Consider the following 26,607-nt stretch of genomic DNA (forward strand, 5'->3'; position numbering starts at 1 on the left):
GAATATTTCATTATATAAAAGCATTCTAATTATGTCTTAATAAAATTATAAAAACTGTTTAAAACATGTTAATAAAATTAATGGAATCAAAATTAGAGATTAACTGTTTAATATATGCAAAATTTACTGTATTCAGTAAGGTAGAAGAGCAGGAAAAAAAAATCATAGCCACAGATATTTCCAAAGTTAAGAAATAAAATGCAAGGCACCAGGCATCAGGATTAATAGATGATGCTTCACAAATTTCTGATGGATTCCTCGAGTGAGAGCTAACTTCTCCAGATTGGAAAAACTTTAGTGTTTAATTTAAAATGATCTATTAGTTGAGAAAATCTTCTCGGATCTCAGGAAAATACAGTGCTTTCAAATTGTGCAAAACAATTTTCAGGTTAATTTGGTAAGCTCAGGAGAAACACAAACACCTAATTCAACAAGCAACAGCTTTTATATATCTGAGGGCAGAGATTAATTCTTTCTACAGCGTATTACTTGAAGATGATATAAAACACATGATTTTCTAACTAGCTTTTATAAATATGCCCACTTTATAAGAGTGAATTAAGTACGAAGAGTTCTTGCAAACTACAGACTTCAAAAGCTATTTTTCTCTTTTAAATCTATTATTTGTGTAAGTGTATGCTTTATATACAGTCCATGTCAATTCTATTTACATGCACATTCCAACTTCTATCTGTTTTTTACTTCTAAGTAATTGTAAATATAACTAGGTGAAAATGTTCACTTGAGTCTGCCTGAAGTCAGACATTTCTTCAAAATGTATCACAGCGTGTAGGTGCTGAAAGGTTGTGTGTGGGTGGCCCACCGTAGAAGCCACTAGGTAGATGGTGGCACTGAGACAGCAAATGCAGGCTGTAGGCACACCAGCCCCATCACACAGGGAAGTTCTCGGGTGAGGAGCTGAAAGGGGCAGGGGAATCTAGTACTGCTGCCACTCAGAGGCTGGGCTCACTCTCCAGGCAGATGTCTGGAAAAGACATCCTTTTCTGGTCCTTGGGGAGATTTCTGGGGCAGGATGGGGGCAAGCATAGCACAAGGAAGCTTAGCTCTCTTTGTTACACAAGTGTGTGGCCTTTTGGATACCCCTACAGGGCGCACAGAGCCCTGCCTTCGAAGTGGGCTTTGAGTGAGTCTTATGACTTTCAGTGTCAGTTACACACTGACAGGTCCCAAATGTACACCTCTGCCCTGGGTGTCCCCGGTGAATTCCAAGCTCACATATTGAACTGTCTGCCAGATGTCTCCACTTGGAAGTCTACATTTGAAATATAACAAGTTTAAAGATGTCCTCATAATTTCAAACTTCTGCTTTGGCTCCAAACTCGTTCTCCTACAGTCCTCCCTGTTACAGTCAGAAGCAAATCCATTTTCCCAGTTGATCCAGCCCCAACCCAAGCCCTCCTTGACTGTTCCCTGTCCCTCACGTTCACACCCATTTGTGATGAAGCCCTGTCACTGTCACTAGCAGATGCATCTAGAGCCCAGCTGTGCTTCCCCAGGGCCACCCCCATCTCCCTGGCCAAGCCAACCTCCTGCCACGAATCTTGCACCCTCTTGCCTGGCTTTCCTTTCATTTTCCCTCCTCCTGAACTGCACATTACAGTCACACAGCTGGGAGAGGCAGGTAAGCTCATCCTGCCCATCGCTTCACACAGAGTCCAGTCCTTGGCCTTTCCCCAGCCCCTCTGGTCTCCCCCTTCATTCTCCCTCTGTCCCCCAGGCCTGGAACACTTCTGTCCTTGGAGTGAACCATGCACACCTCTCTCAGGGCCTTGGGTCTTCCAGTGGCTTCCTCAGAGGGCCACGCCTCACCGTCTCCTCTCTGCCAATACCATACTCAAAGGGCACTTCTCTGGGAACCCACCCTCACTCCTCCTCTCTGCTTCTTTTTTCTCCTTAGCACTTACTGTGATGTGATGTAGCCTAGCCATCCACTTTGTTTTCTGTCCTCCCCAGCTCAGGATGGACACCCTTGAATCAGGTCTTTTGTCTGTTTCCTGCTCTGTCCCAGCACCTGGAATACAGTAGTACTTAATAGGCATGCATGCAATAAATAGATACACTGCTTAAGAAAATGTAAAACTCTTGCAGATGGGAAAGGGACAAAGAGATGGAAGGAAGGGAAGGGGAGGGAAGGAGAAAAGGAGGAAAAAGAATTACGATGTGTTATGTACCTGTACCAACTACCCGTGAGGAATGTGACCAGTATGAATGAAGCATACTCCAATAAAAACCAAACTAAAAATGTAAAATTCAGACCTGAAACTTCTATGATCCTTACTCCTCTTAATAATATTTTAATACATATATACAATCTATATCCATATCTATAGACATCTTCTTCGTGTGCTATTTTATGCATTTCATAAATGCTTAGGGTCCTACAAACCCTACCTGAATCAGAACACAGAACAATCTCATCACCCTCCAAAAACTCCACCAAGGTCTTCCTTTCTAATCAAGCTTTTTGGCCTCTCTTACCTCTAGATATCACTGACCTGTTGTTTTGCTTTTTCCTGAATTTCCTATAAACGCAATGACACAGTTTTTTAGGTCTGGCTTCTACTTGGCACAATTTCATTTGAGAGTCATCATGTAGTTAGGCATAGTTATAAGATCTTCTGTTTCTTTCTGAGAAGTATTCTACTACTTGACTATACCAGACTGAATTCGCGGTATTTCCAGGATACCACAAATAAAAGAAATACACTATCAGGATGTAATTCACAAAGCCAAGTCTTTTGTAGAATACAAACACCTTTGTGAGTAATACAGAACTAAATTTAGTGGTTCACTTTTTAAACTAAATATACAAAATCAACCAAAAGAAAACATACCCTAAATATTAATAGTGCTTGTTTTTGATTAGTAAATACTTTTTTCTCTTCTTTTTTCTGTAGTTTAAAAATATTTTCAAAGGCTATCTCTCCTTTCTATAACACAAAAACTTTATTTCAGAAAAGATGATCGATTAAGTTGCATAGAAGTTGAATTTTTCCGGAAGACATGATTTTAGGAAATTGAAAATGCATTTATTTCTTTTTAGCTTAAAATTATATCCGACTGCATTCAGTTAGCTAGACTTTTCAAAGGTAATAAGAAAGCTTTGGGTTCAGCAAAAAGTTTATTTAACCCAAAGAAGGAAGTTGGATGCTACTTTTAAGATTATAATTTTCAATTTGTTTCGGTAACAGTTTAATAGTTACCATCCAGAGCTGCTGCTTCTTTAAGAAATGAGGGTCTCCAAACAGTTTCTGAAGTAATAGATCATATATAAATAGGTTGTTTGCTCTCGGTACAGATGCCATCATTAGTAACTACTTTCAGGCTCTTTGAGAGCTAAATAATTCCGCAATGCATCATTGAGCATTCAGTTGCTTCATAGCAGATGGTTTCGGGGCCCATCTGCTCAAGGCAATGTTTTCAACAAGCCCTCTTCACCTCCTCCAAAAGGCTGGGAAGCATTAAAATATTCATTCCCACGCCAGGTGCGTGCCTTGGCTCCCCGCGGTGGGGAGAGGGAGTACTCTCTCTCTCTCCTTTTCTTCCTTTCTTTCCCTCAGAAAGGAAACCTGCTGAGTTTAAGAAGGCTCAGACCAAGTGTCCAGGCCCTACAGGAAGATTTCTGAATCTCAAGGACCTCTAAACTGGCCATGTTGTGATCCTGGTGTGATGTGTGTTGGGTAGGGGAGGCGGGGAGAAGAGAAGAGGGGGTGAGAGAGAGGGAGGGGGAGAGAGAGAGAGAAGGAGGGAGAGGGAAACAGGGAGAGGGGAGAGAGGAAGAGGGAGGGAGAGGGAGAGGGAGATGGGGAGAGAGAGGAGGAGGAGGGGGGGGAGATGAGGGACAGAGACAGAAGGAGAGAGAGAGAGGGAGAGACAGAAAGGGGGAAGAGACAGAGAGAGAGAGGAAGAGAGGGAAAGAGAGAGGGAGACAGAGAGAGAGAGAGAGAGAGAGCGCAGGAGAGAGACACAGAGGGTGGGAGAGAACACTCACGCGAGAGAACGCACATATCTTTAGAGGTTATGGCTTTCCAAGGCTGACTGTGGTAAAAATGAGATATTAGGCGGTTACTGTAGTCCGTTACCTATTACTCCAGCCCCTAACCTGGGCTGAAGCACTGTCAGCTTCCTGTGGGTTTGTGGGGATAAAGAATGCGCCTCTGCCACTGAGGACACGAGGACCTGAGACTCTCCAGAGAGGTCAGGGTGAGCACAGGAAATACAAGAATGAGCTCCTGCTCACCTCACTTGGACAAGAGTGCATGGTGCCCGGTGTCTGGACGCGAGAGGGCCCGAGGCGAGGGGCTGGGCGTGCGGCTAGTTCTCCTCCAGAAATCCCAGATGCCCCATGACCTGTGTGATCTCGGGAGACGTGGTCCGGCAACGCACGATGAATAAGACATGGGCGGCAGCTGCTCTCCGGAGGTGCAGAATTTTTCTTTGCAGACTGGAAAGTAACCAGGAAAGATAAAGTCGGTGAAGAGGAAACACAGAATATGAACAAGAGGACTTTTTTAAGAGATCACAAGAAATTACCAACCCGGTGAACAACCCCAACACAACATGTGGATTCAGCACTGTGAACCATGCAAATGCCTTTCAGGCACTGAGGAACTAGAGAGAGGCCACATTAGCACCTAACTTGTCAGCAAAGGGAGCAAGGAAGGGACTGTGATTTCGGAGAAAAGTCAGTGCGTTCTGCTGCTCCACCTCGGCCAGCATCTGGGGTTCAACTATGGAAAGTTTGTGATTTAATTTATCATTTTAACTGGATCCTGATACATTTGAAGAAACATTGCTATAGCTCTCAGCCGTGTATTTCAGAGAGCTGTTCAAAGACCATTTGAGTGTCTATTTTCTTTTTATAAAAATATTTTTAAAACTAGGAAAAATGATAATCTCTGGCTTACTGAAATGAATGTCACTTGCTGTTTGGTGGTGATTCTAGCCTCATACTCATTCACTCATTTATAAAGGCATTTATTAAATTCCTACTAATTGCCCAGAGTCAAACCAGGTTTGTGATAGAGACCCTGTTTTCAACCCCAAAGATCTTCCTGGTTTCTAGTCCAAAACCCGCTGCTAAAGAGTGGTTAAATTCAAGGTGAGTGATTTATTCCCGACCTCCAGTCTGAGGGAGTGGCCTGCCTTAGGGGCCCAAGAGCACGCAAGATCCTGATTCTGTCCCCAGTGTCATCCTGATGGTCCTGTCAAGAATAGCCACCGAAACTGACTTTCCTGTCCCTTCTGCTATTGCTTTCAAAGAAGAAATACTTCCACAGATCCCAGATGTGCCTTCTTGTTTGTGAATGCTTTAGAACTCAGTTAATTTAGTCCTGTTTTGTTTCCTTAAGTATGTTTAGCACTGTTCTTCCAATGAAGAACCTGATTAAAGGGCTTGTTCTGTGCCTTCAGTCACTGTGTGCTCACACTGGGGAAAGAAGACAAGCCTACTCTTTATTATAGGAAACAACAAAAAAGCTGTATGACCTTCTTGGAGGGCACCGTTAATGAAGGTCTGAGTGCATTCTAACCATGCCAAGAGGGTCAGAGATCATTCCGGCCTCCTTTGGAATGGAATCCTTCTATCCTTCTCAGCTACAAGGACAAGCCAAGTTTTTGTCTTTTTTTTTTTTTTTTTTAGTTTTTTTGGTTCTAGAATCCTATCCCCCCCAACCAAAAAGAAAAACCAAAGTTTTGGCCTTTTTTTTTTTTTTTTCTAGTTTTTTTGGTTCTGAAGATTGAATCCTGGGCCTTTGCACTGAGCTGTGTCCTCATCCATTTTTTAGGTTTATTTTGAGACAGGGCCTTGCTAAGTCACTAAGTTACCCAGATTAGGCTTGAATTTTCAGTCCTCCGGCCTCAGCCTCCCAGAGTACTGGGATCACAGGCTTGTGCCACTCTGTCCAGCTACATTTGACTTCTTTAGAGAAAAACTGCAGGCAAAGAGGCTTGGGTTAACTTTGAGGGTGGTTCTTTAAAAATGCAAGTGGTCATGTGATGATAGTTCTGTGGGTTTGGCCAAGGCCAAGCCTGAGTGAACACACAGAAGTAAGAGTGGCTGAAGCAGGAGAAAGGATTGGGCATGGAGTACAGAGACCCAGCTTGGGTTGAAGGGCTGTGCGAGGAAGCCATGAGAAAGGTGGGTGTTGGATGATTTGGAGCTGAGCGCTGTCGGCCTTCTCCAGGAGGTCTCCCTGTGGAAGAGGAACAGATTATCCCACACCTTGTGCAAATCTGCATGCACAGGTCACACACCACAGCTGCTGGGGTGCTCTCGGCCAACTCAGGCCCAGACCTACACAGGAGAGGCCAGGGCACGAGAGCCCGAGGTTTTCATGAGCACCTACAGCACTGTCTTACAGCTCAAATGAAGATCCCCAAACAGAAAGGGCTGACACTGCACATGAGAAAACAGTCAGTTGCAGAGATACAAACATCACTCCAAAACTAGAAGGAGGAAAATGACTCATTAGCTAGTTATTTTATTTTATTTATTCATGTAATTCTGCAATTAAACCCAAGGCCTTCTGCTAGACAAGAGCTCTACCACTGGGTTCCATTCCCAGTCCCTAGCAAGCATTTTTAGAAGGATCCATCACAACAAGCAGGAGGTTCTCAGAGCAGGGGAGTCCTTCCATTCCTCAACTCAATGAGCAAAGAAGGCAACAAATTAAACTGATTCTTCCATAAGGTTTACACTCAGTAAGTCAAGCTATCATTAGAAAAAAATCATCGATTCCTCGGTGAATGTCTTGCTTTCTCACTACTGGACACAACACTCAAGACTCACGACTTAGAGGAGAGAAAGTTTATTTAGCTCACAGTTTGTAGAGGTTTCAGTCCATAGGTGACTGGCTCCAAGGCAGGGTGGCATGGCAGAGGGCAAAGGTGGAGAAGAAACAGCTCATGGCATGGTGGTAGGAAACAGAGAGAGATCAAGGGCGGAGGAGGGAGACAGACCCTTCCAGGCCACACCCCAGTACCCCACCCATGAGTCCATGAGACTTCTGGGGGATATCTAGATATCAACCATAGCAGTGAATTTCACCATATCAAAACATCCAAGTGGTGGGTTTTAAGAAACTCATGTGATTTCAAGGAATCCCACTGACTTTGGATCGCTTTCTGTATTTGATTATTTATCAGTGCCTATTGCACAGTAGACACATGGGAAAGATGGTGTCTGAAAACAATACCAAAGCAATGATATCCTTTCTGTTTTGGTCATGTTCATGTGGAATCTTATGCAGGAATCTACTGTCTGAAACCGTTACAGTAGGAGAGGCTTTGTGAGAGTAGAAGAGGGGACCTCGACTTCCATGCACTTAAAACCGTGCTCCTTACATCTGTGGGGAACCCTCCTGCCACTGGGGGTGCATTTTTAAAAATTGTATTCCACTTTTCTGCTTTTAATTTTGTGTCTTTTTATATTTTTTAATTGGCAAAGAAAAATTGTTTGTATTTCTCATGTGCAACATGACGTTTTGAAAAACATTTACTTTGTGCAATGTCTAAACTAAGCTAACAACATATGCTTTCCTCTTTTACTTCAGTCTTTGTGGTGAGAACACTTTACATCTAATCTCAACAATATTCAAGCATACAGTTGTCACCATGCTATTTTCCACATCTGTTGGACTCATTCCTATTGTTGAACTGAATTTAAACCCTTTGACCAACCTCTCCTTGGTCCCCAGCTGCTCTTTCCTCCCCAGTCCTGGAAATCACCAATCCATCCCCTGCTTGCATGTGTTCCTGTGTTTCAGAATCCACGTGGACGTGAGAGTATGTGGTATTTTCTCTCTGTTCCTACTCAGTAAGTGTTCTTCACCGCATCAAAATTGGTTGACCTAAAATCCCCACATTCACTTTGTTTGACATCTAGAACAAAATGACACCAATGACATCACATCTGGGCATTGACCAACTTCTGCTTTTCCACAAAAACATAGCTACACAGATCCTTACTGACCTGTACCAAAGTCATTCTCTCTTCATAGTATCTCTAACGAATACTCTTCCATTCCCTAACCCCAGCATACAGACTGTTGGCATGGAACTCTAGAGATAATGTGTTCAAATGACTCAATTTAACTCTAAAATTAATATTTTTTTCTTTACATGTTCTGCATATAAAATACCCAGATATTTATCTTTGGACTGAAAAATAAAACAAACATGAAAATCATCCTCTTCCTTCTCATTGTAAGTAGAGGCAGATGCCCTTAGTTAGAGGCCATCATCTTAGTGTAACCTGAGTGCACCGGTTTCCCAGTAACTATTAACACAGAGCTGCTTAAATAACAGAAATCAATTGTCTCACATTAGAGCAGGGAAGTCCTGATTACCTCAGAGGAAGGGAGAGTCAGTTCTGAGCCTCTGTCCTGGCTTCCCGCTGCTGCTGGTGAGCTCTAGCATTCTTGGCTTGCAGTTGCACCCCACACTCTGCCTTCATCTTTGCATGGTTCCCCCTCTGTGAACGTCTGGCTCTGTGTTCATGGTTCCCTTTCTTATAAGGGCACCAGGGCCCACTGTAAGGCCTCTCCTTGACCATATCCATGGTCAAAGTCTCAAGGTTTGAGATTTAGGACTACAACCTCTTTGGGGGAGACTCTTCTCAACTCTCAAGAGCAAGTGCCATGTTATCTGCTGCTCTCTGCTTAAGCTTGATGCATGTGCTGCCTGCACCCAAGCAGGACTGGAGATTGGCACATCTGGCCGGCCTCTGGGCTGGCAGCTATGGGGACTGCAGGCTCAGGGTCCAACAAATGGAGACACATGCTGTACTGGTATCCTGCGAGGTGACCCTGGAAAAATATCTTTGAGAAGTGATATACTTGACAAGAAAGGAAGCTAATACTAATGAGTCAGTAAAAGCTAACGAAGGACTCTCTGGGGCTTTGCTGATGGCCACATAGGCTCCCACCCAGTCTCAGGTCCATGCACACACACAACTATGGGACTGCAGAAAGGTTTTACAGTTCCTGTCACTTCAGTGGAAAATGTAGTCAGCCGGTAATGTTAAGGGCTTCCTACTGCGGAGGCTCCACCTTTCTCCATACTATGGGGTGGGGGGCTCCCCTCTCCTCCTGTCAATGCTTCCCCTTCCCTGGCCACATCCCCTCCATCAGGTCCCTTAATTACTGCAAGTCAAGCACGATTCAGAACTGGAGATGCAATGTTGGGTGAGACAAAATCCTCCTAGGAGGGACAGACAGACAAGCTGCTCGAGATGAAGTGGTTGAATTTTGCAGACTGGCAGGCTACCTGCAGAACACGAACAACTGACTGCATCACAGTGTGCTTGCCAGGAGCTCTGCACACTCAGGACTCCAGGGCAACATGCAGAAGTCACGTGTGTGCCTGATTTCACATGTACGGGAAGGAACATGTGTGGCTATGAAATCCGAAAGCCCCGCCTACAAGTCCAGATCTCCTCACTGAGTAACTCGGCCACCAGGGGAAGCTCTTCAATCTCTCCGCACTTTTGCTCATGCTTCTTTGGGGAGATGAGCGCGGTGTGGCTTTCCTCACTATGCTGCCGGTGAGGCTTTGGAGCCTTCGGGGCCCATCCAGAGGCCTGCTCGACTGCAGATACTTGGGAGAGTTTTGGAGGCTTGACTGGGGGAGATTGAGTCCATATGCGAAGGTGATAGCTGGCAGGAAGTAGTGTGTGTTTGGGTTAGGGTGAGTGATCTTCAATTGCTTCAGGCTTCCAAGGAGAACGGGGACAGTCACTGGGCTTCCTGATGAGTGATGGCCTCCTCACAGGGTTGATACTCAGAAAGACAGCGAGTCATGGGACATTACAGAAACGAGCCTTAGAATACGAGAATTTAAAATCCTTAGCAAAAAAGTAATGCCATGTGGAATTTTGGTAAGTTGTCCGAAATAAAGCAATGAGAACCAAGGTGAACTTAGCATCTTGAAAAATCTACATTTTAACTAACTTAAACTATGAGCATCTGTGAACTAAATCACAATTTAAATTATCTATTTTCATCATCACCAAACATAAGATTTCTTCAGATTGTTAACTCAAAGAACAGTACAGATATTCTTTTTTTCTGGTACTGGGGATCGAACTCAGATCCTTGTGCTTGCAATGCAGGCGGCAGAACCACTGAGCTAAAACCCCAGCCCAATACAGAAATACTCTTCATTGAATGACCTACCTGTTTAACCACTGTTTGGATTTGTGCCCTATCTTTTTTGTTTCTACAGTTCTGTGCATCTTGTTTATAGAGCCTCAATGTCTTTTTTTAATACGATATACCTCGTTTATCCAGTATCGTGACTTTTGCTGATTGTACAGTACTATAGTTTTATGTTCTGTTACACATTAAGCACTGCACATAAGAGTTATGCAAATAAAAGCAAAGTCATCAAGCTGGAGTCTCCTTTGACCATCTTTTTATTCAGAATACTGTAAGGTACACGCTTTATACAACTCCTCATTTAGCGACTGAGTTAACAACATAGGTGCAGGCCATAGCTCAGTCATTACACAAGGACCTTCTGTATAAATCTGCACTTCAAAATCTGTGGAGCACATAAAATCTAAACCATTACGTAACAGTTTAAAGTGCTTCAGAGCCAGGATTGGGTTAGTTAGCCTGTGATTTACTCCAAAGTGTCAACTTCTCTCTGACCTTGGCATGTGATCTTGAAGACACATCATGTACTCCAGCTCTTTGAAGGAAAGGAGAACTTCAACGTCTTTGCAAATCTGAAGACTATTGGAGCGCTATGGTCAAGTTCAAAACATTTCTATCCCTAAAACGGAAATACGAAGAACGACCAGTGCAGGTGCTTTCATTATAATTTGCTTTTCCTGTGTGCCTTGTAGATTTGTGTAGATACACAAATATTGATTAATAGTTTCTTAAACAACCAGATAATGAATCCAATAGATAGGTGCTTAAGCTGCTCAGACAATTCTCACATCTCCATTCCTGTTAACACTAAAGGTAACTTCCATGAGACAATGATGGAATGAAGATAGGTGGTTTCTCCATTGTTGTAAACACCCAGGAGTTTCTGTTAGAACTGCCACTTTGGTCTTAATTACCAGTCCAGTCATGAAGAGTGAGGAGCAGATCTTAAAATTAGGCTCAGCCAGCCCTTGGTGGATAGCTTGACTGTGCTCTTTATGGGGAGACCTAATTATATTTATGCTTCTTCAAACATTACGTGCTTCCTTGCAAGACACTGACTACAAATTTGGAGACTGTTGGTGAAAAAAATGCTCTCTTCGAATAAAAACCGCCACTACCAGCAAAGAGCTAACACTCCATCATGAAATGATCACAGCGGTGAAATCCAGGACAATTGCAGAATTTTGTTACAACAAGAAGTTGAGCCTCTTCCTCCAGCTTTAGGTAGTGATGCGAGCTGCTCATTTTACCTCCTGGAGGATGTCACTTTCTAAAATCAACAGTGTTTTGTTACCACCACATAAAACGCAAGGAAAACGTGCACAGCTGAACTAAAACAACACTCGAGTCATTCAGAACAGACTCGAGTCAGCCCCGAGCAAATTCCAAATTCTGAAAGCAGATTGTCTCCAGACCCACGCTAACGTAAGGTGCTGCAGGTTTCCCTGCTCGGGACATTTTATGTGGGGACCCTGAGTGACGCGCTTTGGACAATTGCCTTGTGGATGTCCTGTCACTTCTCTCAGCAGCACAGCAAAATGAACCGAGCTCTGGATGCTGCGGTCGGATCTCCCTCCCTAACCTTCTCTCTGCCCCTGTTCCCTTTCGTTTATGTACGGTGAGCTTCCAAAGAGCTCTGACTGCTGCCGCTTTTCTTCCTGACATCTCCAGTCTCCCAGCGTCAGGGCAGATGAAATCAGAGTCGTTCACTTCTCAGTCTGCAGTGCCCCTGGTGCCAGACCAGCTGCAGAGGGTGACACGGCTGAGGAGCCTGCTAATCTCGATGGCTCTTGGGTCTTTTCCTGTAACAGACGCAGCAAGCAAACATGCCAAGTGCTGCATCTAAAAAGCCGGATGTCACCGCGGGGCGGAAGTGCTCACGGTGCGGTGTCCGGCACCGCGGATCCCCAATCGCGTACCACGGGGACAGGCACCACTGGCAAGAGAAGCTGCCAGACTGAATCACAGCTCCGTCTTCACCATCCTGCGGGAGAAGGGCTAATTTAGCTTTGAATTCTTCTGTGCAGATGGGCACAGACGGGTTTTATGGTGGGACAATGCAAGCCGCCTGGCCGTAATTATTGTCTAACTGTGGAGACAAGACAGGCAAGTTCAGGAACGGGAAAACGTCACTTTGGAAACCACGCAGGACCGGCTCTCTTTCCAGTACTGTGACAAAAACATCTCTTGCTCACAAATATAATCCTTAACTAGGTGAGGCAAACACGAATCCTCTACTTGATATGACAAAGCTAGTCTTCGAATGTGACATTTTAAAAACGATTGCTTCTACAAAATTAGGCAATTTTCATTGTCTAAAGGATGAAAAAGAATATTTGTGCTTTCAAATATTAATTAAACAGCTGCAGTTGTAACTGACTCGCTCTAGCAGATGTGTCAAATCTCACTCAAATAAAACCACAACAACAACAAAAAGCAAAATCCAGACTTGCTCACCCAAAAAAGCGTGTGTGCGTAATACTGTCACTCTCAATTGTCACCATCACTTGGAACAACCTGAGGGTCTCTGCGGCCTTGGGGTCCGTTGTGCTTAAAAAGTCCCCTTCCCTGACCTTCCCTTCCTCAGATACTCACAAATTAACAACCAAGAAACACTGGAAGAGATTTTAAAGTTATGTGTTCTAAAAATCATAAATTGAATGTGTTTTAAGACTGTAAACTTTAAAAGGCTAATATTGACTTCATAAAATATTAAAGAATTCTTAGGAAAAATTATTATTAAAATTTTTTAATTATTCAAGATGAGCTTTTAAAAATACTTTTGGCCTGTCTTGGACAATTTATATGAACATACTCAGAATTCTTGACTATCTAGACAAGACACACACGTTAAATTTTACCCTTATAAGTTACTTGAAATTTTAATTATTATTTTACAATATTAAGTTATTTTGTCATAGTGAAATGTGACATTATAGGACAGAATTATCAACTTCACTTAAAGCACTTCTGCTTTGAGAGGAAGCAACATAATTTTAGTTATAAAGTTTGAGATTTATTCTATTATTACTTTCTCTTTACTATGCTGGGGTACTTATTGATGCAGAATAGAATTTCCAAGGAGGCACAGTCATAATTAAACTACGATGTAAATATCACACATGGATACTACATAAATATATACGACACAAGTATAGGAACGTGTTTTTGGGAATATTTATGTGCAGCACTATATAAGTAGCATAAGTAAAGCCAGGATTACTTAAGCTTTGAGGCACTGAAATGGCTTAAGTATCCTTTTCTCCCAAATGAATATGCTTGAAGTTTGCACTCTCATTAGAACGAAAGCTGCACTCCGTGCCCAGGACGCAAGCAGTGTGTGGTGGTGGGGGGCAGCTGAGAGAGAGCCCTGCTTTCATTTCTTTCTATTACTTGTGAAAGGCTGTTCACCCCCACAGCCAACACTCGAGATCTTAAATAGTCTGGCCCGATAGCGTTTGAAACCCTATAACCTCAATTTTTAAATGGTGTGCTTTTCGGACCGAGCCGGGCTGTGACATGATTTCCTCTGCCTTCCGAGTTAAGAAAATTACTTCTAGCAGGTCATAGTCTAGGCGGGATTATTACATAATTGGAAGAAGCATGTTCCATTTTTCAGGAAGCAGACCACATTACCGGGGAGGGGGATGTGTTTTCCTTCTTCTCCCACCATTTACACAAGTGCCCTGTGTTTCTTTTGGATAAAGACAAGGCTTCTCAGCACCCATTCCGCCTCCAGTTTAATGAAGTTGTTAAAGTAGCAAGACTGACAGGTTAATTATCCTTTATAAAAGGGGAACAAATTGAACTGTGTCTTTCCATCATTTTTTGATATATCAGGAAGCTCCGGAGGTGCCCAGACGCGGCTCTGGTGAATAGAGCAGCTAATCCACTCTGCAATTCTTGCCTGACCCCGCTCTCCCCACTGGGGCCTTGCGATATTGCAGTTGGTTTTTGTTTCACATTCAACAGATTCCACTTTATTATAAATTCAGAAGGATTTTTTTTTCGCCCTCTCTCCATATGTTGGCTGACAGGTCCCCTGAATAACTGATGGCTAAATTTAAACTCTGATGAAAATTAACCCAAGTGTTAAATGCAAACAGGAGCTGCTTGGAAGAGAAAAGAGTTATCATGGTAGATGCCAAACAGTGGAAAATGTGTATAAATTAATGGATTCTCGCTGGTGACAAGCCGTCAGGCAGTTTGATGGCTCTCGCTAACGCGTTAGTCCCACTGAAGTTGGCCAGAGGGCAGAATGGACAAGTCCTGCTTTTCAAAAAGACCGCGGGAAGCTTGACAGTAACGCTAACTAGATCATGGAAAGTTCATGGTCAAATAAGAGATTTTTTTTTTTTTTTTTTTTTTTTTTTTTTTTTGCAAAGCTTTGCACTAAACAGAGTTTGCAGACAGGAGCGCGTGAATGAGGTATCAAATTGCAAGTGCAGCAAAACAATCAAAAGAAAAAGAAGCCCATGAGAAGTGATGTAAAAAAAACAAACTGATCTTAAAGTTCATATGGAGGAACTGGTTTTGTTAACAATAACAACATTTTCTACTTGAGAGAGTAATGCTTTGCCCATGCTAGGTGCTTTTCACAGAAATTACTTTTGTACCCCTCTAATTTTCAGATTAAAATATGTCATTTTAGTGAAGCTCTTTGAAAGGAAATGGAAATCAACCAACTATAACCCTGTTTCCTATTGTGATGTATATGTGACATTTATAAGAATCTAAGGAAAAAGTTCAACCATTCATTCACTGTTCACCACGAAAAAGGCAATAGTTTGCTCCTCTAAAAATTTAACATTTAATAATGCGCCATTACAGCTTAATATTAGTAGACACAATAGATAGGGCACTGAATCAGGAAACAGAAAAAAATTGCTCTCAGTCTGAGCTCCATATCTGGGTGATATGCAAGCAAAGCTCCGTCTAGTCGCCTGTAGAACGGGAGTGAAGGTAACACGGTCAAATGGGATTCTGACCGTGAAAGGCCACCTTTCACACAGGGAGCGAACGGAAACTTGTATCAACCAAAGGCAAACTTCGGCACCCAAGAGGACTTCCCTGAGCCTGAGACAGCAGAGAACAGGTGAGGCCTAGCGTCACAGGAGTTGCATCACCTCTCACCTCCATGTGGGTACACTGAGCAGCCTTGGTCCTCAGCAGTAGGGAGCTCCTTCTTCCCTCCTTGCCCACCAGGACCCCCGGGCGGCAGGTACGTGTGGGACAGGACGGCGCCCTACACAGCTGCTAATTCTTGCTCCATTACAGTACTTCCTCCACCTGTTGAAATCCTGCACATCAGAGGCCCACCTGGATGCCCACTCGCTCCCACCCTCATTTACTGCGCTACTCTCCAGTGGAGCTTAGCAGCCTGGTCACAGAAGAGAACATTTAGAAGTTTGAGGCTTCAAAGGGCCAGCGCATCCAAAGATCTATGATGTGTGTCACCAGAGCTGGTATGTGACTGACTGCAGTAGGAATCTCAGACTCCAGTCCCTTGTCCACGTGATCTGATAACCACAGGTGAACTGAGTAGTATATCCTGTTGGCACCAAACCCAGGTGATTCTCAGATCGCTGGTGCTGCCGTCCCAGTGGCTGGGCTCCATGGGGTCTCAGCAGCCTAGGGAGGGTGGGTATCTCCAGCTGGGATCTCCGGGCGGAGGTTGTAGCCCTCTGGCTGTCCTTGTGTGCATCTTGGTTTTATCATCTCCATGTGGCTTGTGCGGAGCAGTAACAATGGAATTCCCCGGTTGGCCTAGGATTTTCTTCTGTGGCCTCTCCTCATGCTGGTTACAGAGCTCCCCCCAGCCAAGTTTAGCAGCTCTTTCTGGGGCAGGCAAGGGAGCGAGGAGTGCTAAACGCTCCTTTTGCTATTCTGAAGGTGTCCTCTTTCCCTGTGCCCTCAAAACCCTTCTAGGCCTTTCTGGTTGCAGAGCTCTTCTGCAAGGCTCCCTCCCTCCCGGACTCCCAGGAACCTGATCCCTTACCTGTGCCTCGGATTCCTAAATGCCTGGTGTAGGGAGTTCACCTTCCCTCTTCAGGGCAGATGTTCCATACTTTCCTTTTCTAGTCTCCTATTCTCTCAGTGGAATCATTTTTCCTGGAACTCAATGAGAAAACAGTTGTGAAGCATTGTAAATGCTTTGCAGTATTTTCTGCTACTTTGAGTGAGGCTTTTGAACACAAAAGATTAGAGTTTGGCGTTTGCATGCCACCCGGCAGCTTTCCAATGCACTGCCTGGCCACTTTTCAGTCTGCTAGAAGTGGGGAAGGTCAAAGCAACATATGAATTACATATTCTATGTGGGGATTGAAGTTTGCTGTAGCTGTAAGGCTGTGGGTGAGATGCATGAAGGAAAATAAGATCTTGGTTATTAGAAGTAAGCAAGATTGGGAGAACAGAGTTCTTGAGATACAGAGATATCCATGAGAGTAGTGTAGTCTAAGTAGAGAGAGGGAGGAAGATGGGTAGAGGGACTGCGGGCCACGTCAAGAGTGGAGCGAGTTTTAGGTACTGAGTATCTCCAGCAAGGTGAGTCCTGACTGAGGAACATGCAGTTGGAGTGAGCAGGTGGGCAGTCGTCTGGATTTGGAACTTATTATTCACCTGATTCTAATGGCACCAAGGACACATGTCGCACGCTTTTGAAACATGTCTGTCCCTGGCTGGTGTGTCGTCCTGGGTGAGCTGGGGAGTGAAGGTGCTACCCACGGCCATCGGGACCGAGCTGTGGGTGTCCGCTCTGCCTGTGCACTCTCCTGCCAAGGAGGAACAGGCCCACAGGGCTGCACTGCGCTACATTGTTTCTGCATAACCCATTTCCCTTCCCTCATAAAGGAAGTAGAAGTTTCACTCCACTAACATTGATTTAGGTTCCTTGTGTTTTCATATTTTTAAATTTTTTTCCATTAAATTTATTGGTACATTTTAGGTATACAGTACAGTTACATTCACCATTTGTACCTTGTACCTTTACATGAGATCTTGGTTATTTTTCCCCCATTTCCCTGCCCTCCCTTCAATCCCTCCAACCTCCCCTATTTACAAAGACTTGGTTTCCATTTTTCTTCTTTTCTATTTTTCTTCTCCCTTCTTACCTTTCCCCTACTCCTCCCTCATCCCCTACACCTTTAGACCTTATGCTTTTAAAATCCCTCACCTCCTGATGAAATTGAAACGTGTTTGTACGCTTGCCCACGTTCAATCGCATGGTAACTGGGGAAGGACTCTGCTGCATGCCAAATTGTGTAATATGTTCTAGAACTTAATGAGCTATTCTGGATGAATGCTTTCGTTGGATGGCATGCCCCATTCTGAGCTCAAGTGGAATTAAGGCGATTGAAAGTTGATTGATAGGGGAGAAACCCACCATTGGCCACTTTGGTCTTCAGGTTATCTCCCTGTGAGGAAATCCTGTGGCAAATCCTCTGTGCAGGGAGAGATCTCTGAGACGGTTGTGATGCATGTGAACTATTTCCTGTATTCTATTTTACCCATAATTCCCCAGCAGCTTGTTCGGGTCTGCGGGAACTGGTGCCCGCGGGACTCTCCAAGAGCTGCCCCGGAGGCCGCCTTCCTGAGCAGAGCCCAAGGCACCAACAGCCAGGGTCTGCGTCCAGGAGGGGCCGGGCAGCGGAGCGGGACAGCGTCGAAGGGCTAATTGAGGCTGGAGGCTGGCACCACCCGGCGCCCGGGGTCGCCCAGGGCCAGTCCGCACAGGGTGGCGGGAGGCCGAGTCAGCGAGATCTCGGCCCCGTGCTTGCACGCAGGGAGTCTGGCTGGGCTTGGGATGTGGTGCCTATGGGTGCTCACCAAGCCCTCTGGGGACGGCTGAATGTGAATGTACGTGGCCAGAGTGCTGTGGATTCTGACCTCCCTGTGTCCCTCTGGTGACCTTGGGTCGTGGGAACCCCTTTCTGCCTCTCCACCCGGTGCTCACATTTACATATGTGCACCTCCAAGGCCACAGATGTGCACTTGCAAACACATTCACTTCCAGTAGTCGCACTATTGCCCCTCTCTCAAGGGTCTGCCCCAGCCCCTAAAATGATCCTTAAAGGAAGACCACGATGCCACGTGGTGGAACACTATGCAGCCACTTAAAATGAGGTATTAAGGCTGCATTTATCATGCAGAGAAAATCCCACAATGCTTGCGTCATTTTTACTTGAGGGATTTAAAATGGCATGAATATGATCTACTTATTAACAAAACATCTTTAAAAGGCCATGTATGTGTAGTTTTGCTTAGAAAAAGTATCCTGGAAGGGCCCATGTGCGGACATCAGGGTCCAGGGCAGCCTTCCTCGTCCTGCTTGTAGGTGACAGAAGTGCCTGGTTCTTGATCCCCAGCAGAACAGCGCAGCTCCAGCCTCACACTTGGAGGAGTTGGGCTCAAGGCATGGGGCTGTGCAGAGCTGTGGCACTTTCTGGAGAACTGTTAGGGGAGACTCGGTTTCCCCCGGACTGTCCTCTAGTGCTGTGCTCCCTGAGCTTCCAGCAGCCCGGGTTCCCCGGAGCCCTGCAGAGCCCCCCTTTAGCGGATGTTCTGAGAAGCATGTGGTGGTGCTTAACGAATCTGGTTACAACGATAACAGAAATTCGCCGCAGCCGCCTTTCCCTGAAACGGCGGCACAGTACCACCAAGGAGCACTCACCACAGCACCCGGAAAGTGCTAGGCCAGCCGGGGGCAGAGTGGGGAGAAGAACCCTGCCCAGGCCTCTGGGGCCTCGTTGTCCTCCTCTGCAGAGGCACAGCCGCCGCCGCCAGCGTCATCCACCTCAGCCTGTGGACAAGAAGGATGCACAGAAAAAATACATCAAGGCAGAAGGGTGCATAACTAAGACAGCCGAAGTCGGAAGCTGTGGGTTTTTCTGTGTGCACTTACATGGCTGAGTGTCCTCTGTGTTTCAGCTTCTCCTTCCCCCCGAGTAATCTCAAGATGACTGCAGATCAAAGCCTTTGGTGTTTGGCAGGGAGACCCTTCGGGGAAGATTGCTCTGTACCTGTAAACACGCTTTGCTACCTGTGCTTCCAAATGATGGAGGCAATGGGACCTGCACTCTTCTCAGAAAAGACCAGATGGTGCTGAGCCAGCCATCAGGTCAGTTTCCCAGCAGCATTCGGGGCAGTTCCAGTGGGCAGCAAGGTCACCCCGGAACTTAATACTCCGGTTAGTGTCAGCGTGGGGTGTGAATCCCAGGGTGGTCGAGTCCGGAATGCAACCGAGGTGCGTTCCCAAGGGGAATGTGGGGTGGGGCGGGGCCATTGGGAAAGACTGAGGTTCAGAAGATTCCAGAAGAGGTCAAAGAAAAGGGAAACCAATAGAAAACCAGCAGACAGCGGGAATACTCAGGAGACACCCTGGTCCTTCCTTTCCACTCTGGCCTGGCTCCTTGCCTTTGCAGGAGCCCATTTGACAGTGGTATTGCGAGATACCAAAGCAAGATACTCAAAGAAAAATACAATGAGATGGAAAAGGCCCAGTGCAGCTGGAAGGGATGATTGCAGCCTCCAGTGGCCTCTCCAGGCTTCTGTAATCAGCAGAGGATTTGGCCCTGCCATGCTTAAATCCACACATAGGGCTCTTCCTCCCGCGCCTCCCACCCTTTCTCAGCAAGGCTGTGGCCACATTTTGGGTGGTGGGCAGGCCTCTCGGAGTCCAGTCAGTGTCCAGGCTGGCACAGGTTGGACCCTGTGACACCTCAGACCCCTCTAACACCGTGTCACTGCCCTCCCCAGGAGGACAGGAGACCTGAGAGCACTGGCCGCCTTGCCTACCACACACCTTGCCTGGCAGGTCATGGTGGCCCACACTCAAGACCATGGGCCGCGGCGTGGTGGGCATCCCATGGACAGCATGTGGACAGGACACAGGGAAACCACGACCACACCCTTGGAACTTCCTACATGGCCTGCCTTTCGGCCAATTCTGGAGGAAGGCATAACGCAGGGTGGAATAAAGTTTACACTACTGCACTACATAGGGCTGGAATTCAAATTCTGACCAGGGGCCGAAGCACGAAGCCTTGTCTTGCTCTGCAGTCGGGTTTGCCCACTGCAATTCCTCTGGTTCCCCCAGGGTCCCTGGTGTCTCCTTCCCCTTTCCATGATGATAACTTTCTCTGCAGAGTAAAGAAGATGGCGAGCATCTGTCGCAAGCCGGCGACACAGAGCACTGTCCAGCAGTGTCTCAAACCTGAAAGGGCAGCGGGGTGGAGATGGGGCAGAGAGAAAGGAAGGACGCCAAGACAAGAGTCTGATCAAGGCGACGTTTATTGCAGGCAGGCATCAGCCTTTTAAAGGAAAAGACCGAACTATTATGGGCTAGGATTACCATAGTAACCTCAACACCCGCTACACGGGAACGAGGGTTCACACGGGAAAGAGAAAGCAGACTCAAGAAAAACAAATTAACAACACTTGCAACTAATAATCATGATTCCCAAATAGGTGGAGGAACTTAACAAAATGAAGTTGCAACACCTGACTCCTACAGATAACGTCAGATCTTTAACAGGAAGCACCTGACTCCTACAGATCTTTGGCTGTCCAAGTTTCTCCCGTGCAGGGTTCAAAAAGCCAGTGGGCCATGGCTGGCTTCCCACAAGCATCAGAAATAGACGCTAACAGGTCAGCCTGGCCGTGTGGGTCCCAGGACAGGTGCTGCCAATTCCTGCCAGTGCTCAGTGCCATGGGGCAGAACATCAGGGCCCTGGCACCCAAGGTAAGGCACCCACGCCCAACTGCCCACGCCTCACCTCCCACAGCCTGTCCCGTGCATGGGGCTCGGCCACCTCATCACCCTCCTCGCCATCTGTTCCCGTGGCCCCGTGGCCTCCACTCCCACCCAGGGCCTGTCTGAGTAGGAGGAGCAGGGTGGGCCCGCTCCATCACGGCAGCCTGGAGCGGAGCGCCAGCTGTCTGCCTTCATCATTTGCATCCCTCTCTCCCAATAATGAAATTAGCCGTGAGTTTCCTGAGGTGCTCCCGAGTCAGTGCCTGATGGAGAGGCCAGGGGAAGGTCAGAGAAGCGCTTTGAGATCTGACTTGCGGCACAGAAACGGAAGGGGAGATGCTCCGGTTTCCCGGAGATGCACCTTTGAACTCAGAGGAGAGGTAGAGGAGGATTTGCACAGGTAATTTCCCTCCCTCTGGGAGAGACGCGCAAACATTTTATGAAGGAGCAGAAAAAAACCGCAGCCGACACTGAAGCAGTTCTCAACTACTGAATGTTTCTTCAGCCAACAGGAGAACAGTCCCAAAATGCAGACATTCGCGGACACGCGTGGGCAGGAAGCCAGCATTGCTGCTGCCATCAGCGAGGTGCAGACGCTCCCTGGCCTTCCTCTCAGCTGTCCCCGGAATGCAGACTCAGTGACAGCCTTGCCAGTGGGCAGGAGGCTGTGGTGATCGGTTCTGTGAATGGTTCTTAAATTCGTCATCGTCATCCCTTTTCAGTTTTTTAAACTACCTAGTAATTATCCTTGAGGCAAATGTACAAAACTCGGCTCTTCTCTGAGCCCAGGTCATATGTGAGGGCTGTTTTAGACACTAGAATTGTCAACAAGCTTACTGTTTTGAAACGACCCTCCACAGAAGATGAGAAAATCAGACCCTCGGTAGGTATAGAACTGTACAATGGGTGCGCCGTGAGATTGTGCAGGTAAGTGAGAAAAATCAGACATGCGGGCTTAAATATCAAAAGGTGTCTCTTACACGAGAAACCCAAAGTATAAATAAATGAAAGAGTAAAATAAAAGATAGATAATAGGAAACAGGGAGTTAGAACTTTTCTGAAAGAGAAGGGGATTAAGAGATCAGAGTGGAAAGGGATAAAAAAGAGAATTAATATGCATTCTATATGGATACCAACTCCCTGGGATGAAGGTAATCATTCTGTACTGCAAAGCTGTACTGACAGAAAGTTTTAAAAATAAAAACAAATTAAATGTTTCACACAGCTAGGTGCTCTCGCTCCTCTTGCTCAGAAGGAAATATAAAATTTCTTCACAGAGTTAAAATGCCTCACTACGGTCTGTCCCTCTCCAGCCTCCTCTCCTACTCCGCTCATCTGTTCATCCATTCTACGTCCCGGGCACCCTACGGAGCGCAGAGAGTTTACTGCTGGGCGAGGTGTCGCTGTGGGGCTGACGCTTTCTCCTTGTGGCGAGGGCATCGTACCTGATGAGGAACTAGGTGGTCCAGGTGCTAGAGACAAAGGCTGATCCGGAAAGGAGATGAAGAACTCAGCCGGGAGCAAATGGGAAGTGTGCCGGGAAGAGAGCATGACCGAAAGCAGGGCGCTGGGGGACACTCGCGGAGGTGACCCTGAGTCCCGGCTTGGAGGAGTGAGCCCGGAGGGGAGGAGAGGGCAGAGGCCAGAAGGCAGGGCGGAGCCGGAGCCCGACGTGCTAGAGGAAGAGCACGGAGCCCCAGAGCACTGAGGGCCAGGTGAGAAGCACCTGGATCCCTCGCTCCATCCTTCGAGGAATGAGCTGGGGAGCCAGTGCTGTGTGTGATCAGAGGAATCTTGGGGTCTGTTTTGTGCTTGAAGGGACGTTTTGTTAGGGACTAGGACAGGGCAGGTGAGCAGTCAGGAAGCCACTGTAATGGCCCAGGACCACAGAATCTCTGAGGTCACAGGAGGGGAGGTGGCAATGCTGGTCATATTCTTGATACAGTTTGAAAGGACAGTGGGTTAGCATCCAGGGCTGCCAAGCCAATTTCCACGCACTCAGTGGGTTGAGATGAGGAATTGATTCTCTGACAGTTCTGGAGTTGCAGGTACCAAGCGAGTGTCCGCAGGTTGGCTGTCCCTGTCCTTGGGGCTCATGGGTTCCTGGTGGCCTGAGTCCAACCCCTTCCCACTTTGGCTCCTCATCACCTTCCACTCCATGTGCCCCTGTTTCCTGTCCTGTTCTCATGGCAATGCCACTCAGGGATTTAGGACTCAGCCTAACCCACGGTGAGCTCACCTCTGTCTATAATTCTACCCACAAAGATTGTTTTCCAAACAAGTCACATTCTGAGGTTCTGGGAGGCATGGCTTTTGGAGAGGACACTGGCCACTCCCAGAGCCACCACCTGAGAGGTGGGGAGGGATCCAGGATGCCTGAGCAGTTGAATCTCAGCCACTGGAAAGGTGCAATGGCCAGGAAGTGTGTGGGACCAGATGCAGAGGGGCACATTTGCAGGGGGAGGGATGAAGGGTCCATGTGGGGTTACAGGGTTTGAAATGACCTTCAACATCCTGTATGCAAATGCCCTTAAACAGCTCCGGTGAGTGTCACCATGGCCTTACTTCATACACAGCAGAGTGCATTAACACTCCGTTTGGGAGAACAATGTCTTCGAAGGCCCTGTAGGTCACGTCAGCCTCTATGAAGACCCCCAACTGCCAGGATGAAGCACCATTGCCACTGGGCACCCTCCAGTTCTGCCATCCACTGTGAGGCTTCCAGCCACTTGCTAAACTTGGGCTCAGTTCCCTCGTTCATAACGTGGGGTGAAATAAACAGTGCCCTTGGGCTCTGGTGGACTGGCTTTCATGTGACTTCCAAGTTGTGTGGGGCCTCACTCTCAGAAGGGATCCTACTGGTCTCAAGGAGTAGATTGGTTCTCTTGAGAGCCAGTTGCTGTAGAGAGAGCAGGCGCAGCCTCTGCCAGCTCTCTGGCCCCTGTCTTGCTCTGTAATCTCTTCTGCATTCAGTCTTGCTTTCTGATGCCATTAGAGCCCAGAAGATGTCAGCACCATGCTCCAGGATATCGGGAAGCAAGACTTCATTTCTCTCTACATTTCTCGGCATCAGGTTTTCTGGGGCAGCAACACTGGGGAGACGCTAGGTGAGTGTCGAATAGATACATTAGATGATATATGAAGAGTGTTAGTGGCAACCAATAAGAGGCTGCCTAGGATGAAGTTCTCTGACTTGGGCCTCGGGAGCTCACCTGGCTCCGGTAGTCCTAGAGGAATGTGCTTGGCCACCTCCTGTGTGGGGCTCTCTCTGTCTTATAGACTTGCCTGGCTTCTGAGTGGGTGCACAAAAGTCTCTTGTGTCTGGGGAGCAACCACACAGCGAACAGCTGAGCAGTCATATGGCTACTCGGGAAGGGCTAAGCTCAAAGACCAACCACAGACTACGGACAGGCTCTAGGGACTCCTATGGACACAGAGTCAAGGGATGGCTGACTAGTCACCATCCTCAGGGTCAAAAGGAAGAGGAGGGGAAATTACCGGAATCTTGAATACAACACTGTCTCCTTCAGAGGGGCCATGACCTTTTTAGAGGTGGCTCACAAGGAGCCAGGAAAATTCATAGCCTGGCCCCTTACTCCACCTTCCCTTCTGTCTGTGCAAGGACTGCAGGACTGTGGCCAAGGACACCAGCTGGCCAACCACTGGAGACGTGGAGGCCCTTCATGTAACTCCTAGAGGTCCCCACTGCAGGGCACAGGGCTGATGAAGTGGGAGAAGGCAATGGGAGTGGACTGGGGCCTCTGCCCGTGTCTCATTTATTTATTTTGTCAGTGAAACACAACACCCCACAAGCACAAATTAAGGAGAAGAATTATCTTTTGGCTCACGGCTCAGTCCAGAATCACCTGGCTCCAAGGCAGGGCCAAGGTGGCCGAGAGCTGCTCTGGGCAAGGAGGGGAGGAAGGAGAGAGAGAGAGAGAGACAGAGAGAGAGAGACAGAGAGAGAGAGACAGAGAGGGTGGGAGAGTGGGAGAGATCATGGGAGGAGCTGAGGAAGGAGATGCACCCTTCCAGGCCACATCCCCAGCCTCCTGCCTCTTCTGGTCAGACCCCAGGTCCTAAGTCAGTTGTCCCTTGGCCGCCTCCTCAGCCTCTCTGAGCCATAGTCTCCTCTTGAACAGGAAGTGGTGACGATTGCCCTGGTTGGGAAGCAGAGCAGTCACCATTATGCAACGGGCAGTCTTGGGTTTGGGGACACCCTGCTCAAGAACCAAACCGGAAACACCATCCCAACCCCAGAAGTGGGGATCTGAGACACAGGTGGTGGCTCTCTGACACGAGAAGGTGCCCAAGCGACATAACCTGGCAGACGGAGCTGAGTTAAAATGTAGCATAAATGGAATTGCAAAAAGAGGGGTCCCCTGCGTCTCCCCAGAAAGGTCCCATGCCCACTGCTAAAGAAGACTAGCAAAGGGTTGGGGCTCAGGACCCCTCTAACGTTCCAGTAGTGTCTGTTTCTGTTGAAGTCGTCAAACTTTCCTACAGGATAGTATGGGCAAATTTTGCTTTAATTTTTTTTTTCTGTAATCCTCTTGAAATGAGAATTTAAAATATTATCAGTGATAATATTGTATCGATTGGAGCAAACATTAGTTTTTTTCCCCCAGAGTTACCTGTACACCTACCATCCCGAGGCAGCACTGGTGCTGAACTTTATCATCAGCACACAGCTCTGGGACTGTGTCCGAGGGACACAGTGGTGTCCTCTTGCCATGAGATCCTTCCCTGGGCTTCTCTTCCCACTACATTGTCATCACGAGAAAGATTTCTTCTTGACAGCTCTTCCTGTCAGTCAGAAGTCTGGGGCAGACACTTATTAATTGACCCGGTGTTAAAGGTAGACACTCATTTCAGCAGCTGTCAATAGCCTCTTTTGATCCATTTAGACCAGAGCCTGCATCCCCGCAGTGATTCATGTGGAGGCGTGAGTGGACTTTTAAAGACAGGCAAACATTTCTAAAACTCCAGCTCTCAGCTGGCGGAGGCTGCCTCCTCCGTGGCTCTCCAAGCAAGTGCCCCGAGGGAGAAGGCGATTCCTGGGGAAGTCCTGATCCAGCCTCAGGCCCAGAGCCTGGCTCCCAAGGTCCAGGGTGGGAGGCTTGGTGTAGCTCTTCTGTGCATCTGACTCCTGGAGCCTGGAGTCTCACACTTCGGGCAAGCTGGGGAGATGCCCGCAAAGTGGGGCCCATCCCGAGTTACCAGGCTGGGGACCTGCATTTGTGGGGGAAACCACAACTGACCATCACCCTCCCTTGGAAAAGTGTGTGAAATTATAAAAGGGGCACCCACGGGCAATGTGCCCGCACATGGTCCAGCCCCTGCTCCCTTCTTGTCCACAAAGTATCAGGAGAGACGTCTGTGCCCCCAGAGCTCAGCTGTCTTTTACCTCGATGCCTCCCTGCCTCCTAACGGGGATAATGCACATTTCTCTTTCCCAGGTGTTTGTCACGAAGCTGCCAATCCCTCCCTGCTTGTGAGACAGGAAAAGAAATGTGAACATGTAAGAAATTCAGAGGGGCTGAGGAAATTTTCCTGACACGCTCCTGCTGTGACACCCCGGCAGTTGAAGAAGGCCTGTCATTGGCTGTCAACCTTTAACCTCCCCCAGACGTATTTTGAAATGATGTGAAAAGAATTGCTGTGTGGTACCATGGGCCC

At 47.1% G+C, this 26,607-nt stretch overlaps 1 protein-coding gene across 1 annotated transcript in view; it reads right to left on the reverse strand.

The window, feature by feature from the left end:
- Nucleotides 1–1,925: 1,925 nt before the first annotated feature.
- Nucleotides 1,926–26,607, reverse strand: part of Spata17 (spermatogenesis associated 17) — a 222,090-nt gene continuing 197,408 nt past the window's right edge. Inside the window, exons 10-11 of the mRNA XM_033762032.1 lie at nucleotides 4,262–4,465; nucleotides 1,926–2,032 (exon numbers count right to left, since the gene is read on the reverse strand). Coding sequence (XP_033617923.1) covers nucleotides 1,976–2,032; nucleotides 4,262–4,465 — 261 coding nt within the window. The 3' untranslated portion in view covers nucleotides 1,926–1,975. The remainder of the gene's footprint in view (nucleotides 2,033–4,261; nucleotides 4,466–26,607) is intronic.

This window comes from Fukomys damarensis, unplaced genomic scaffold (genome assembly GCF_012274545.1).
Source record: "Fukomys damarensis isolate Sample0158 unplaced genomic scaffold, DMR_v1.0_HiC HiC_scaffold_11, whole genome shotgun sequence".
In the NCBI taxonomy this organism is placed as follows: Eukaryota; Metazoa; Chordata; class Mammalia; order Rodentia; family Bathyergidae; genus Fukomys; species Fukomys damarensis.